Source organism: Calidris pugnax, unplaced genomic scaffold, assembly GCF_001431845.1.
Source record: "Calidris pugnax isolate Ruff unplaced genomic scaffold, ASM143184v1 scaffold252, whole genome shotgun sequence".
NCBI lineage: Eukaryota > Metazoa > Chordata > Aves > Charadriiformes > Scolopacidae > Calidris > Calidris pugnax.
The window spans coordinates 1095197-1109632 of NW_015091118.1; the positions used below are offsets into that span (position 1 = coordinate 1095197).

Genomic DNA, 14436 nt, shown 5'->3' on the forward strand with positions numbered 1-14436 from the left:
AGTCCCCCAGCTTAGGGGTATCCGAAGTGAAATTTTGGGTTAGGCAGGCCCTAAAAAAAAAGAAAAAAAAGAGTATTCCCACTCTGATCTGATCCCTAATAATATATTAGCATTCCCAGTAACATTTAGCTTCCAGAATAGTTCACAGTGTGGCCTCGGCTGTATAAACAAAATGACTCTTCAATAACACTCCAACAAACATATTGCAATTTGCCCCAAACAAAAAATGTTTTATTGTCTCAGTGCCAGGCAATTATTGGACACCCACTGATTAAAAAAAAAAAATTAATAATAAATCCTAGCTAAAAATATGCTTCCATTAGGCATTTATTTATAAGCTTCTGGAAGATGTCTAAGGAGCACATGCAGAGATGAGTTGTAATGTTCTAGCTTGGCTTTTACCTGTCACAAAAATATTTCACCTGCACAATGGGAAAGCCTGAAATATGGCTTCCTGCAGAAATGTTATTTCTGCATGATGGTGGGACAATTCTGTAAATGTTGTAAAACATTAGCAGATTTTATTTTTTTAAAAATTAATTTCCTGGCTCCTAAATTAGTATTTCTTCACCTCAAAAATCCCAAAGCGAAGAGCTCTTCCTTTCTTGCAAGGCTGCAAGACCTCAGAAATGGGGGTAGCACTGGGTGTCATGGAAGAATCAGATCTCAGCATCACTCCTGCTGGTGTAGCCACTGTCTTGGAAGAGATGTCTTCTCCTCATGCCAGAGGAAAAGCTGGGTTTCATTTCTCCAGCTGCCCTTGCTCTTTCATGCATTTTCACATCCTCCACAGTCCTGTCTTCACGTTTCGTGGTGGCTGGAGCTGGTGGACACTGGCTGAACATCTGTTTTGACCTGAGCCCTTATTATTGGGCTGCCCTAACCGTTCACCTTGAGCTGAGCACATTTCACTCAGCGTGTCTGCAAGGTGCATTAGAGATACTGCTCTCATCAGCATCTAGTTCACTCATGTGCTGAAGTAATCAAATGAAATTCGGCTGATAAAATAGCACATTGCCAGGAAAATTTAACTGTACAGGGTCTCGTTGCTCCAGGATATCTTGAGGCACTCCACAAAGACTTGCGCTGATTTAATAATAATGTCTGTTGGGCCCAGGTCCCAGTCGAAAGTAAAGGAAAACAAATGAGTATTCCGTTTTAATTTATGCCATGGTAGCCGTGTTGACTCTAGCAGGGAACTGGAATGCCTTAAGGATCCTGGTTTTTTTTAAGTGGTGAAGCAGTTCTAGAAATTGTGAAACATACTGTCAAGTCAAATTTGAGGCTTGTACTCAGCTGAAGTAAAGAAATAGGGTTTTTTAGTTTTCTTTTAGAAATCCAGTAGAAGTTTTTATTCCAAATTAAAAATAATACAAAAGTAAAAAATCCTTGGGTCTGTTTTCCAGTTTAAAAAAAAAAAAAAAAGGAAAAGCAATTTTGAATTTTATTGAGAAATACAAATTCTAAATACCTGCAACTTGTAAGCATAATGGAATATAGTAGCAAATGTGAGAAATAAATGCTTTGTGGTTGATCCAGATGGTGAGAAATTACTCTGCCTATTGGCAGCTTGTCAGTCAAAGAAAATACTGATGAAGTAGTTTCTTCAGTTAATGAGCAATTTAAATACACGTATTTCATAGATTTTTTCCAGTTTCTTCAGCCTGATCATTGTGTGGAGTTTATTTATAAGATAATATTGTTTTGTAAGTGGCCATAATGTTAGGGACTAAAGTATCAGTGTTTTCTATCCCACAACGAGTGTGTGCCATCCCTGCTTAGGTAAGAGAAATGTTTAAGAGAGTCACTGACATAAAGATATGTAGTGTAATGTTTGAATTGGTGACAGATTAAATATAACACAGTGAAAATTTGCTAGCACAGGTAGAATACCAAAGTTTACAGCTGAGAGATAATTGCTTTTCCTCTAAGCTGTTCCAGCAGAAATTTGTGCTGAGTTTTATTTCAAGTGTGTGCTATTTTTATAACTTGTTGTCTAATGGCCTGAATTAAGTGGTAGGAAATTTGCATGTATGTATAGATAATGCCATAGGTACTTGACTTTTCTTCTAAAAAAGTGATTGAAAAGAAAAATGTATAGTATTGGAAATAGATATTTTCAAAGAGTTAGGAACAAAACAAAGTTTTCTTCTAGTAAGATTTCACACAAAGCTCCAGGAGAGAGGAATTAAGTGTTAACACTCATCAAGATGATACAGTCTCTGTATTTCACATCTTTATTTCTGGCTCACTCAAATTCAAGCATTTCAGTTATGATGGACTTAATGACTCATGGGCCATGTTTGGGAGGTTATAAGGACACAGGAACTGCCAACCTGGGTCCAAGCCAAAGTCTATCTAATTTGGTATCCCCATCTGTGAGACTGGCAGTGAGATGCACCACTGGAAGATGGAGGAACTTCACCTCCTGTGCAAACCTCACACCAGTCTCTTAGAGAGTGACTTTGCTTTTGTTTACCTGTGCCTTTATTTTCTATAATTTTAGCTGCAAGGCCTAAATAAATCAAAGTTTCAAATTATAACCATGAGACTGGTATGATTCACTGTCTCCTGAGCCAGATCTTTGCCATAATTCAGCCTCCTACACCAGTCACCTGTGAGCACAAATACACTTCCTTTAACTCAAAAGGGCATCTAAAAGATAACTCTGCTCCAATCCTTCAGTGAATAGTTTGAAGGCATGTAGGTATCGTAAATCTTCTTTCACTACTGTGTCACAAAATAAGAGTAATAAAGGTCTTACTCTTTTATGCAATGGTCCGTTTTATGCTGTAGTTTACACTTGCAAAAGTCAAGTGCAGAGCACTTGATTGCACAGAAAAATGATTCCACAAAAAAATAGTGATAAAGGACCAAATTTGGGATTTTGAACAGCATAGATAACTAACACCTTCTCCAGCTTTATTTATTAGTGAGATTAATTCAAAAGGTTGCACAGGGGAGACCAACCCCCTCGATTTCATTTTCAAATCTAAAGAAGCACCAGTAGTCATCTGGTCATCAGAGTTAAGAAAAAGATGTGATAAAATATCTGATCAAGACTGAGGAATGATGATTGTGTTGATAAAGGTCCTTGAGTGCAGACTGTAGGAAAATCTGTAGTTTTGGGCCAGTGATCAGATGTTCCAAAGCTTTGCCAAGTACACACCAATGTTACTGTTGATCTCTGAGGCTCCTTCATCATCATTGTAGCACAAAGGATACTGCAACAGGTTCACGTAGGCAAAGATTTATTAGTGGAATCAATAGCTGATGGCAGGCATCAGCTCTAAGAGGGAAAGTTACTTTTTGGGAAAAAAAAATAAAAAAGAGTAGAGGAAAAGTTGCGACAACATTGCCAAACATTGAATACACTTTCCAACTCCAGAGACAGCCTTGAGAAAGGAGAGGAAGACCTTCGGACTGCCCATATGACTGTAGCGAGCCCGGATGGGTGAAAGCCCACACTGGAGACCAGCACAACCCTGTGATGCTGTGTCTGTGAGCATCCCATTGCAGAAACACAGGCGTTACAGCTGGGAGAAGCTTGTTGTTTAGCTCTTTTCCCTTCACCACCCCCTTCTCTCCCAGCACTGCGGTGTTATTCCCCATAGTATTTAAGATTAGCAGATTTGTTTTAAACGTGAAAAATGATCTAGGCTTTTCCACTTCCCTTGGAGCAGTTTATTCTACATCCAAATTGATTTCACTGTCAAGGAGCTTCGCCCTTTCTTATTTTCACACTATTAATTTCAGTGCTGCTGCTTGAACAAATCCTTCCCACCCTCTTTGTGTACAACCTTCAGGTAGTTGTAAATGACCTTGGCTGTCACGTACACAAGGTTTTTACGTTGGCGTTTCAATCCTGCCAACAATGGTGCAGTGTAAATTAGCACAGATGAGTGCTCCCTTTTTTAATGTGATTCATACCTTGCACCAAGTTAAATATATGTTTGCAGAGTTGGAAATACTGCTTTTACGTGCTTTCTTGAAAGTCTATTAGTTTTTCTGTTCCCCTAGTAGTTTGTGTTGTGGTTTAACTGTTGTTTTGTTAGGAATTGAAATTGAGTTGCTGCCTGACAAGTGGCACTAAGTCAGTCTTTAAAAAAGATTAGTAAAATTTCACGTTTATAAATACTAAACAGCACTACCTTTGTCTGTAGAACCTTGACAGCATGGAGTTTTTAATCAACCAGGCTTGTGCTTTTTTGGTTTGGACTTCCAAGATCAAAATCTCCCTGCGGCTTCGTGGGAAAACTAAGCAAGCAGAATTGTCTTTATCTGTGCTTCTCCTCACCCAAAGTTTGTTTTCACTCATCACAACAGACCATAGAATCATAGAATCATAGGGGGTTGGAAAGGACCTCTGGAGATCATCTAGTCCAACCCCCCAGCCGGAGTGGGTCTACCTATTGCAGGTTGCAGAGGAACTTGTCCAGGCAGGTTTTGAATGTCTCCAGGGAAGGAGACTCCACCACCTCTCTGGGCAGCCTGTTCTAGTGCTCTGCCATTCTCACAGCAATGAAGTTCCTCCTCACGTTTAGGTGGAACTTCTTATACTCAAGTTTGTGCCCATTTCCTCTTGTCCTGTCATGGTGCAAAGAATCAATACGGAATGAGCGTAGCCCAGGCTTATCCTAGACACTTGCAGTGTCTAGGAAAATGTAATGTTGAACTTAACAGAATAGGGACATTCTTCCCCCTGAGTCTCATACAAAGACATAGAGAAGTTGGCAAGTGTTGCTTGCCAACATATTACTTTGTGGTCAGGCTGCAAATGAAAGATATATGTCTAAAGGAATATATGGTGTGATCACTACACAACCAGGCTTACAGTTGCCACTGACTTCTTCTTCTGCATGTCTGCACAGACGTCATTAAGAGCTTTCTGTGTGTGTAAACCCAGTCCATGGCCAAGTTTGTGGTTACACCAGGAAAGCAAGGATGTCCCAGTAACATTGGCTTTCTTCTAGACTTGATCAAGTCACTTAACCTCAGTATAATGCATTAGCTTAATAAAAGAAATTCCCAGGGCCCCAGTGATGGTATCCACTAGGTCCCAGTGTTGACCTAGTTCCCACACAGTGCCCAAAATGAGGGCACTGCTATGGTCCTGGTATTGCAGATGGAACAATGAGGTTGAAAATCCCAAAGTGCAGTTTGGCCCATGTTCCCCAGACCATGCTGCTGTGGTAACTACAAAACCACTTCACATATAGTAAATATAGTAAAACAGGATTGTCTTCAAAAGTTTGTTTTGGAGACTTCATGTTCACCCTTCATTTTGAATTCCTAAGTGAAAAAGCCCACTATAGAAGCAGAGAGGCCATAGATATGTTTGAAAGCAGAAGTGAAACTGAGTATCAGTTACTGTCCAAACCTTTTCTTTCTGGCATCAGTGTGATTTTTCAGTATGATGGAAGAGATTTAACATGTAGAGATTTAACAGCATTTGAGTGCCCAAACCTTGATTAAAGTCTGCGTTCAAACATAAAAGAATTTCCCTAATACAAAAAATGTGAATTAAATATAGAGAACAGGATTGCAGGGACATAATGTTGCTGATACATTTTTTCCATGTTTGTGGAATGCTGCACAAATGAGAGCTTTCCAAATAAGTTAGGCCAAAACCAGGTATTAAAGGAGAAGTATCAAAAAAAAAGCATAGCAGATGAGAAGCAGTAAAAAGAGTGAACTCATACACCACATTGCTAAACTAATCTCAAAACAAGAGTGATACAAATATTCATGTGACATAAAAACTAGGCTAAAGCTTAGCTCAAACCTGCCTAAAAATAGGTGGTAAATGAAATTCAGCTACACCCTGTATAAAAGAATTTCACGGCCAGAGCTCCGGAACAGCTTTTTCTCAGGTGATCCCCTCATGACCAAGGATTAGCATTGGTTGAATGAAATAGCAAAATAAAGGATTCCTAATGTATTTGTGAGTTTAATGGCTTTTAGAAGATATAGTTGCTTTTAGAGCATCAAAAGAAATCTTTCCCCAACTTATTAGGCTCTTCTGCAAAGCCTGAGGAGAACAACCTCTACCAAAGGCACATTTAAACTAAAGAGTAGGTGCTGGATCAACTACGTCGTGAAAAAAAAAATGGGGAGAAGCTCAAAATAAACAATGATATAGTTGCCTCTTGCAGTATGGTATAACTATCAAATTGCTATTTTTTGTGATGTTTAGCACTGTAAAGCAAATTTTGAAATTGTATTGTTTATTCAGCATTACCTGAAAATTTCCTTTAAGAACACACTATCCTATTAGCTGATGAATAACATACATACAGCTGCTGCACCTGGGGAAAAGCATTTGGAATATAAAAATGATGTTGACATAAAAAAAAGCACTGAAGGGAATTCTTATGAACGGGAAACACACAGTGTCTTAATGTCTGTCACAACCAGGGAAGGTCACAAAGTGTAAACCAGACTTTCATAACTGGGGACATCTGGGGATATTTGGTCGAGCAAGATGGTGCATCACAATTTGTTCTGGCTTCCCCAAAACACAGTCTATGCCTAAGCTCAAGCCAGGACATCAGTGAAAGCTTTTCTCCCTTTTCTTTTCAGAGAAAAGTCTTTTTTTTATCACAGTTCAAATGTTGTAAACAATGACCTCACTGTTCAGTTGTCAAACAGTACTTGAAAATTCCATTTGCTTTTTAGTCTTAGACACTTGTCTACATAAAGTGCCTACTAAAGCCAATTCCTAGGTTAGTGATAGTTTGTGTGAACTGATGGCAGTGAGGTATAAAAGTAATCTATCTTGCAGGTTTTTCACTGCAACTGAAAGTACCCAAGGTATTTGCCATTAGAGTATTTTACAATAATCGTGGCAAAGAAATTGTGACTTATACAGAAATCCATTTTCAGTCACTTTTTCACTGACTTTCAGAAACTCTGTCTGCATAAATACTGTTGAATCAAGCCTAAGCTTGATATCACAATTTCAATTCCAGTTGCACACAACTTTTGCATCAGGCTGAGAGAGGTAGGAAAATCCCTCTCTCATTTATCCTACAGCTCTTTCACAGCTCTCTGGCAGCACAGAGGGCCCCTGTGCAAACCTGCTCCAGAATATTTGACAGGCCTCAACATTTCCATTTTATAGAACTAAAATATCTCAAAAACATACATCTGAATTTTGCAGTTTAACCCTACCACTGTTCCTCACATGCATGATCTTTTCTTAAAAAACTATGTATCCAGTGTTGGTCTCTAGTCCTCCACCAAGAGAACAAAATACGGAAATAACACAATGTGTTCAATAAAAATGTGATTTCATTCTGTATGTCTCCCTCTTATCTCTTTGCCAACTCCCTTATCTCTATACATTAGAGATACATATTGTGGCATCTCTAACAGGCATTTTGCTGGGTATCTGCAGGATATCATATTCTTAATGTGGACACCATCAGTCTGATTTCAATCACATTTATATTGGATACAAAATCAAAATTGAGGCTCTGGTCTTTGGTTTCTTGTGAAGCAACATAAACTTAATGTATGAGAAAATAAGTACTTGTTAAGTCCATTACGTTAATACCAAGGACTAATTATTTCTATAAGTTTCCAGGATCAGACTTATTTTAGTGTTTTATTATTTTTTTTGTTGGTTATTTTAAATACAAACCCTGCTTCTACACTGTGATAGTATATGCAGTGATGAACATGAATATACACATTGATTAATCTATAGAAATCTTAACACATGCACAATAATATTTGCTTATGGATATTTATAAACTAAGAGTCAGCTTTATTTCAGGAACAAGGTTTTTACTGGTGTAAATGCAGTGACACAGCCGGACATAATAATCATCTGCTATGAAATGCCAGATTTTTGTTGTCTAAATTGAAGTGGAACAATATTAAGTATTAAAAAGGCAAACTGGTACTTGAAACTGTGAAAGGAGAAAAAGTTTATATAACACTATAGTATATCTGTCTAATTTGGAATATACTGTTAGATCGTGCATAAGCTTGAAAAAATTATATGCTTCTCTGGTGAAAAGACATTCTGAAGTTTTTGTTCTAGACTGTTGTGGAAAAAAAATTTAAAAGAATACTTATAAGTGTTATTTATCATATAATCTCTGTGAAACACAGCATATTTATTTATCAATTTGAAAGCATTCTCTTTAATTCCAAAATGAAATGGCATTTGGTAATGAGATGATTGTCATTTTAAAACCCCTTTGCTTTTTGAGGTGCTATTGTTATATATATTTTTTTCCAAGTGTAATGCCTATAGTATTACTATGTCAAATTCAGATGAGTCGTGACAAACAACATTTTCACAATGGGAAATGTTAACATGCTACATTCTTTTCTTTGGAAAAAATAAAAGAAAAGGTCACAGAAAACACATTTTAATTTAATTATATCCTCTAGGTCATTAAAGTGGTGTAATGTGCATGTCAGTCCTCTTTTCATCCACAGATTACTTTAATCCTTCATGTGCATTTTTTTTTTCCTCTAGCTTTCTTTCATATTTGCTTTGTTTTGAAATTGCATGCTGTCTGGAATATTTGTGCATGACCTCCACATTAATTTCACATTGAATGTTTACATACTCAGAGATTTTCATGGATCATTTATTCTACATGTGCATTTTTTTTTCCTTTGTTTTCAGTTACTGAACTTTAAATATGCTTGAAATGTAAAAGTGGCATGAAACTTTCGTGACACAAGTAGACAACTATTTTAATAGAGATTTTCACTACCTAACTTCACGTCTTTCAGAAATACATATTCTAAACCGCATTTTATGCTGTGCTTCCAAAATGTAAGAAAATTAATTATGTTCTGAAACTCTAAATCTATTGCATTTCAGAATTGGAGCCAAATGCTGGTTATATTTCATTCAAGCAGTGAGAAACACATGAGATATTGGTCCTTTAAATGAGTTAAGAAGGTCTCTACTCTCTTGGAGGTGATTACTTGCAAAGAAGTCGTGTGTCTGGGCATTGCATATGTTCAGTATAGGGAACAGCGTAGGACATCATTGTCTGATGGACAGCACAGACCACTTCAGATAAACACTATCTGCAGCTCCTCATAGGTCCCCTCTGGAAATACCAGCTTCTCTCAATTGGCTGTATAAGGACCTTAATTCCTCATTTAGTATCTGAAATGGATATCCCAAGTAGGCACAACCTGCTTTTACATAGTACAGTGCCATGAGCCCTTGTGACTCTCTATGAAGTCAAGGGCTTTGTCATGTGAAAAAAAAACAATTTCTTCCATATTAATTTGCCATTTGAAGAATTATAGCAATGTATGTTCCTCAACTTGAAATGAAATACCGCTTACCTGCAGAATTCCATCTCTAAATCACATAAAAATATAAGCATATCCGGAGGAACTTAAAGAGTCAATATACATGTATAAAATAAAACAAAGTGGTTTTTTTTAAATTATGTCCCCCTAAAAAGCATTTAAACACACTTAAGAACTTGGCGATTAAGAGGCCAAGTAAAACACTATGAAAGCAGCAGCAGTTACCAGAAAAAAATATTTTATTTTAATTGGCACGGGACTGAATTTACATAACTACTACAAGTAAATCAAAAGCTTCCGCTTTCCTCTTTACAGCCTATTCTTTTTCAGCCAGTTAATTAATTCTGTGCACAGTCCGCTACGATTAAAGATGAGTGGCTTGATCTCAAAGCATGCTGAGCCATCTGTAGCCCTTTATCTGAACAAGCCAAACACGATAAGTTTTCCAAATAAGGAGCTGAAGGTTGTGATTTGAGACCTCTGGGATCAAATCGATCCAGTCTCCAGGGGCTTTGCCTTCAACCTGCAGACCTCACCACAACCACCTCTGACTCTTTGTAGCCGCTTGGTTTGGACTGATTTGAGTCACTACAGTTCTCTCCACTTTTACAAACTAGTTGTTTTGTCAGCATGAGTGTGACAACAATTAGACGTCCCTGTTTTTGCCCCATGCCTTTTCTCCTTCACAGTCATTCAATGACAAGCGTAAAAAGAACTTCATCTTTTCACGAAAATTCCCATTCTACAAGAGCAAGGAGCAGAGTGAGCAGGAAACAAGTGATCCAGAACGTAAGTAATTTCTTGGAGACAATGTCACATGCAGCAGCACAAAAAATGGGTGACACGCATGATACCAGTATTCCCACACATCTAGGCAAATATCTGTCGTAGGCAGGCAGGAGAGGTATTACTACTGTGACCAATGTGTGACTGCAGTTTGGATCCAGCTGGTCCTTCCTTCCCTGGAAACACCATTTTCAGAAGAATGAAACAGTGACCTCAACTTTTGGGAGTGCAAATGCGGCTCCTCAAAGTTCTTGTGGCGCCTGTCAACAATCCAAACTTATCTCTGATTAAATATCCCCAGATCAGAACTGGCTCAAAACAAAGCAAAAGTGATTTCTTTCACAATATTAAGCTAAATTATTACTTTTTAAAAGGTCTGTTCTAATCTCATTGCTGCCTTTGATATTCTCCAAATTGATTGCTACAGGCAGCTTCAATGAAAATTTAACAATTAAATGAAGCATTCTTGCTAACAGCTTAAAGAAGTAAATCAGATCATGGAATGTGTACCTCCCCAGGCATTTACTGCTTGCTTAAATTGTACAGAGAACCAGCATTATTAAAAATATATGCTGGATCCAAGCCCAAATATTCACTTTTTTTCTTAATAATTTTCTCCTAATTTTTTCCACTGAGGATCATTTCTGGGACTTTATTCATCTGGTTGTTCCTTCTTCCTCACAGATCCAAAAGCCACATATCATGGTCACTGCCTCTTTCATTGGCTGTACTCCCATAGAATATGGGTTTAAAGTTGTTTCAGAAAGAAAAAGCAGGGATCCAGATTGCTCAATCAACATGGTCAGTCATGGTAGTATCCATTTCAACTCCACTGACTTCTTCCTTCCTCTTCTGCGGCTGTTCTTCCTTTCTCATTGCTCTCTCTGGGGACTTCCGTGCAGGACATCCCCGGATTAGGTGACGACGGTTATGGAACAAAGACTCTGAGTAAGTTCCCAGGAATGGTCACTGTAAATCTTTTATTTTTTGTTTTGTTTTGTTTTGGCTTCTGTTCCTTCTCCGAGGACCCTCCACTCCTAGCATGCACAAGATAGAGTTTTATTTGTTACCCAGCTGTGAATGCATTAAAAATGTTTCAATCGTTTTGTTCTGCATGACGATATTAAATAACATACAGTGTATCAAGCAGACACTTTCACTTCTTTTGTAATAACACCTTTTGTTTCTGACAGTATGTTATTGTTCCCATCATGGCAGTTCTGTAGAGTAGCTTACCTAGAACTCGTCTTGCTGCCTAGACTGTTCTTCTCAGCAACAATCCCTCCCTCTCCATCTAAAGGGAAAGTTAAACATTTTAACTTGATTACATCCTGAGGAGATCAATAGAAAATTATTTTATGCTGTTGCTTCTGCATTTTCAGCTTTTTGCATGGGAGTGTTTGTTACTTTGCTGGATTTTAGATTAGTGTTTGTTATTAATGGAAGAAGTCATTTGCAGGCTAGAGAAGACCATACCTTCTCCAAAGCTAATTTTGGACCCATTTCACCATTAGCAACCTATTCTCTGTCATACAACCTTAATCAATTTCTTTCTCTGATGCAGCAATCCTGTCTCAAGACTTGGCATTGCAGAATGTGTAATGTCTCCGATAATTGTTCAGAAAAAATTTTGCTTCCTCCAAAGTTAGACCAGAAAAATCATACAGAGTGAAATATTTGCAGCTGATTTCTATATAAATAGCTACATTATATTCTGTATCCAGAGCTAAATAAGTTAAACAAAGTGCCACTTGCATGTGTTTGGCTGTTGCTTCTTCTTTCGTTCTTACTCTTTTTCTTAAGTGCCAAGTAATTGGAGCAAAGTGTGTGTGAATGTTAACACTGCATCGCCTACTGTTTCGTACGTGCTTTTTAATTGCAGGAATGCACATCCATGCACACGATTTTAGAGATCATTCTGTTTCTGACTGATTTGTTGACATTTTAATGGTTTGACTTTAAGCCATACAGTAGCTCTCAATTTAAAGATGAAAGCTTCATCTCTTGCCCGAAGAACAGTTCTGCAAAAGTACTTTTGTCAGGGATAGACAGTAAATGTCGCTGCCACTGAATTTTAGCCATTCTACTACTTTAAGTGTCATAGCAGCTCATTAGCAACAAATGTAGATCCTTCCCTGCTAAAGAGAAATAGAATACTTCTGATCTGATAACCCTCATTAATATCTGTGTCCTTACAAAGAAAAATCTCCATAACATCCAACCATTCGAAAGGAGATGACTGAATTCTGCTGTATAGGCTGTAGTTTTTCTATTAATATAGCACCTAGCTTTCAGTTACTGACACACTTCTAGACATTCCTGTCCATCCAAATTTCACTAATATTCAATTCAGAGATGCTTTTTAATTACAATTTTTACTATGAAGGATATTTGTTCTTTTTTAATAAAGTTCTTCAGAGTCCTGTCTCACATATTAGTTTGAGGCAACCCTTGTTAACTTGCTATGAAATGTCCAAAAGTCAATATACTCTTTTCTTCAAAATGTAAGTTTAACTTTTTAAAGCTTCAAGCTTTAAAAAAGCTTTATTCTTTTAAAGCCCAAGATCAAAGCTTTCCATTACTATTTTTATCGGGTATCATCCCCTCTTATTTCTGCTGCTCCAGTAACCCCATCAGTTCCACTCGAGGAAACCTAAACCATTAGACTGGTAACTGGGTGAAACACAGCACCTTGAAGAGAAGCGGTGGTCTTGGCACTATTCCCATAGTCATCCTTCATGACGTCCTTACATGGTCTGCTCTGGGTTCATCCCAAGGGGTTCTTGGCTTTTATGAGTTCCTTCTTTCACTGGGAATGTATAGAGGCAGTTGCAGGTGAGTGTTGTGGGTCACCCACAGCCTAACCTGCCCACTGGTTTAAAAACAAATATTGGAGCAATTTTGGCTCCTAGTGTTTGTCAGGAGGTGACTTATTTGTTCCCATTGCCCATTTAACCATTGTGTCTCATTCTTATTAATCCAGTGTGGCTCCTCACTGCATAGCCATTATACCATTGGCTTCTAAATCTCCTGGAGTTGCTGAAAAGTTTCAGCTGACAAATGATCTTTCAGATGCAAAGTAATAAGCATTTCTACCAGAGATACTATTAAAACCATTATTTAATGTGTTTCTGCAGTTCTCTTGGAGATCGTATAGCAAGGTCTGACTGACCATAAGCAGTCTGCTGAGTATTTGGGAACAGCAGCTTCACATGCTATAGATTTGGTCTTTTTTTAAATAATATAACAGAAATAGGACACCAGACATGCCAAACCACAAGTCTGACCCATCATGATCGTTCTTATAACCCTATTTACCTATCCAGACTGGTCTGGTATAGGTTTTCTTACTCTAGCTCAAATCATCAGGCTAGACAATGTCTGAAAAAGATTTCTTCTTGCTGTTCTTTTTGTTTTTCCTTTTCTTAGTTTTGTCATTGGCTTTGTTTTCTTTTTTTTTTGGACAGGGTAAAATGGATACAGGTAAAATATTTGATATCAAAACCACTTTCAAGTTAATCTGTTAGCCCTTTGGGATAGTGCACAGTGAATAAAGATGGACACAGGTTAGAAGTTTAGCAGGAATAGTCCCAATGCATTAATGATGCAAGTTACTGATAGTGCAGAATAATATGAGCAGACACTCAGGCTTTATGAAATTACTGAAGGCGTCCAGTGAGATGCAAGTGAACCATAATATACTTTGAAATTAAGTTGTCTGAGATGTCATTAACTGTCTCATCAAGAAAAGACATGGCTTTGCCATGACGCTTGTCACTAATTAATGCATATATTCTTTTTCTGAAATGCCACAAGAGAGAAAGCTTTCATTTTACCTGTGTAAATTATCTGGGAGTTTTCAGGAGATGTCACTGCACAGTTTTTATTTCCTCTCTGCACAACTACCTTTGCATGACTGTGGCAGTTCTTTTAAGTTTCTGCAGCTCTGTGGTGCTTGGTTATGTTCTTTAATTTGCTGTACTGTTCTTGCAGAACATGTTTCTTCTAATGCCAGCGATAGTGAAAGTAGCTACAGTAAGTTACTGCTTTCATTAGAGTCCTTTTACTTTGCATTGCTTGTTCTGTTTCTTTCTTTTATTTTGTTTCTCTCCTTGCTGCTCTTTTGTTAATGTAAAAAAGACGGTTGGAGCAAATGGCTTGGAATTCAAATTTACGACCACATCTTGAGTACAAAGCTATAAAAGAAAACTGGCAACCTTTATAAGAGAAGGGAGGAAGGCTGTTATTTGGGATGTATTCTGGGACATAAAACCAAACCTGGCTTTGGGTAGCCTGTGAAAGTCAGGATTATTTTGTTTAGTGACTAGAAGTTTACTTCAGCAGGGAGGGGGCAGT

The 14436-nt window shown here is 37.8% G+C and overlaps 1 protein-coding gene across 28 annotated transcripts in view; it reads left to right on the forward strand.

The window, feature by feature from the left end:
* The window catches only part of DLG2 (discs, large homolog 2 (Drosophila)), a 1063278-nt gene that overhangs the window by 1024874 nt on the left and 23968 nt on the right, over positions 1-14436 (forward strand). For 15 of the 28 annotated variants that reach the window (XM_014958284.1, XM_014958304.1, XM_014958277.1 and 12 more), the window contains 2 exons: positions 9984-10083; positions 14074-14115. In XM_014958284.1, coding sequence (XP_014813770.1) covers positions 9984-10083; positions 14074-14115 — 142 coding nt within the window. Of the gene's footprint in view, positions 1-9983; positions 10084-10982; positions 11029-14073; positions 14116-14436 lie in introns of all 28 variants that reach the window. The other 13 variants (XM_014958278.1, XM_014958282.1, XM_014958291.1 and 10 more) reach the window with 3 other exon arrangements.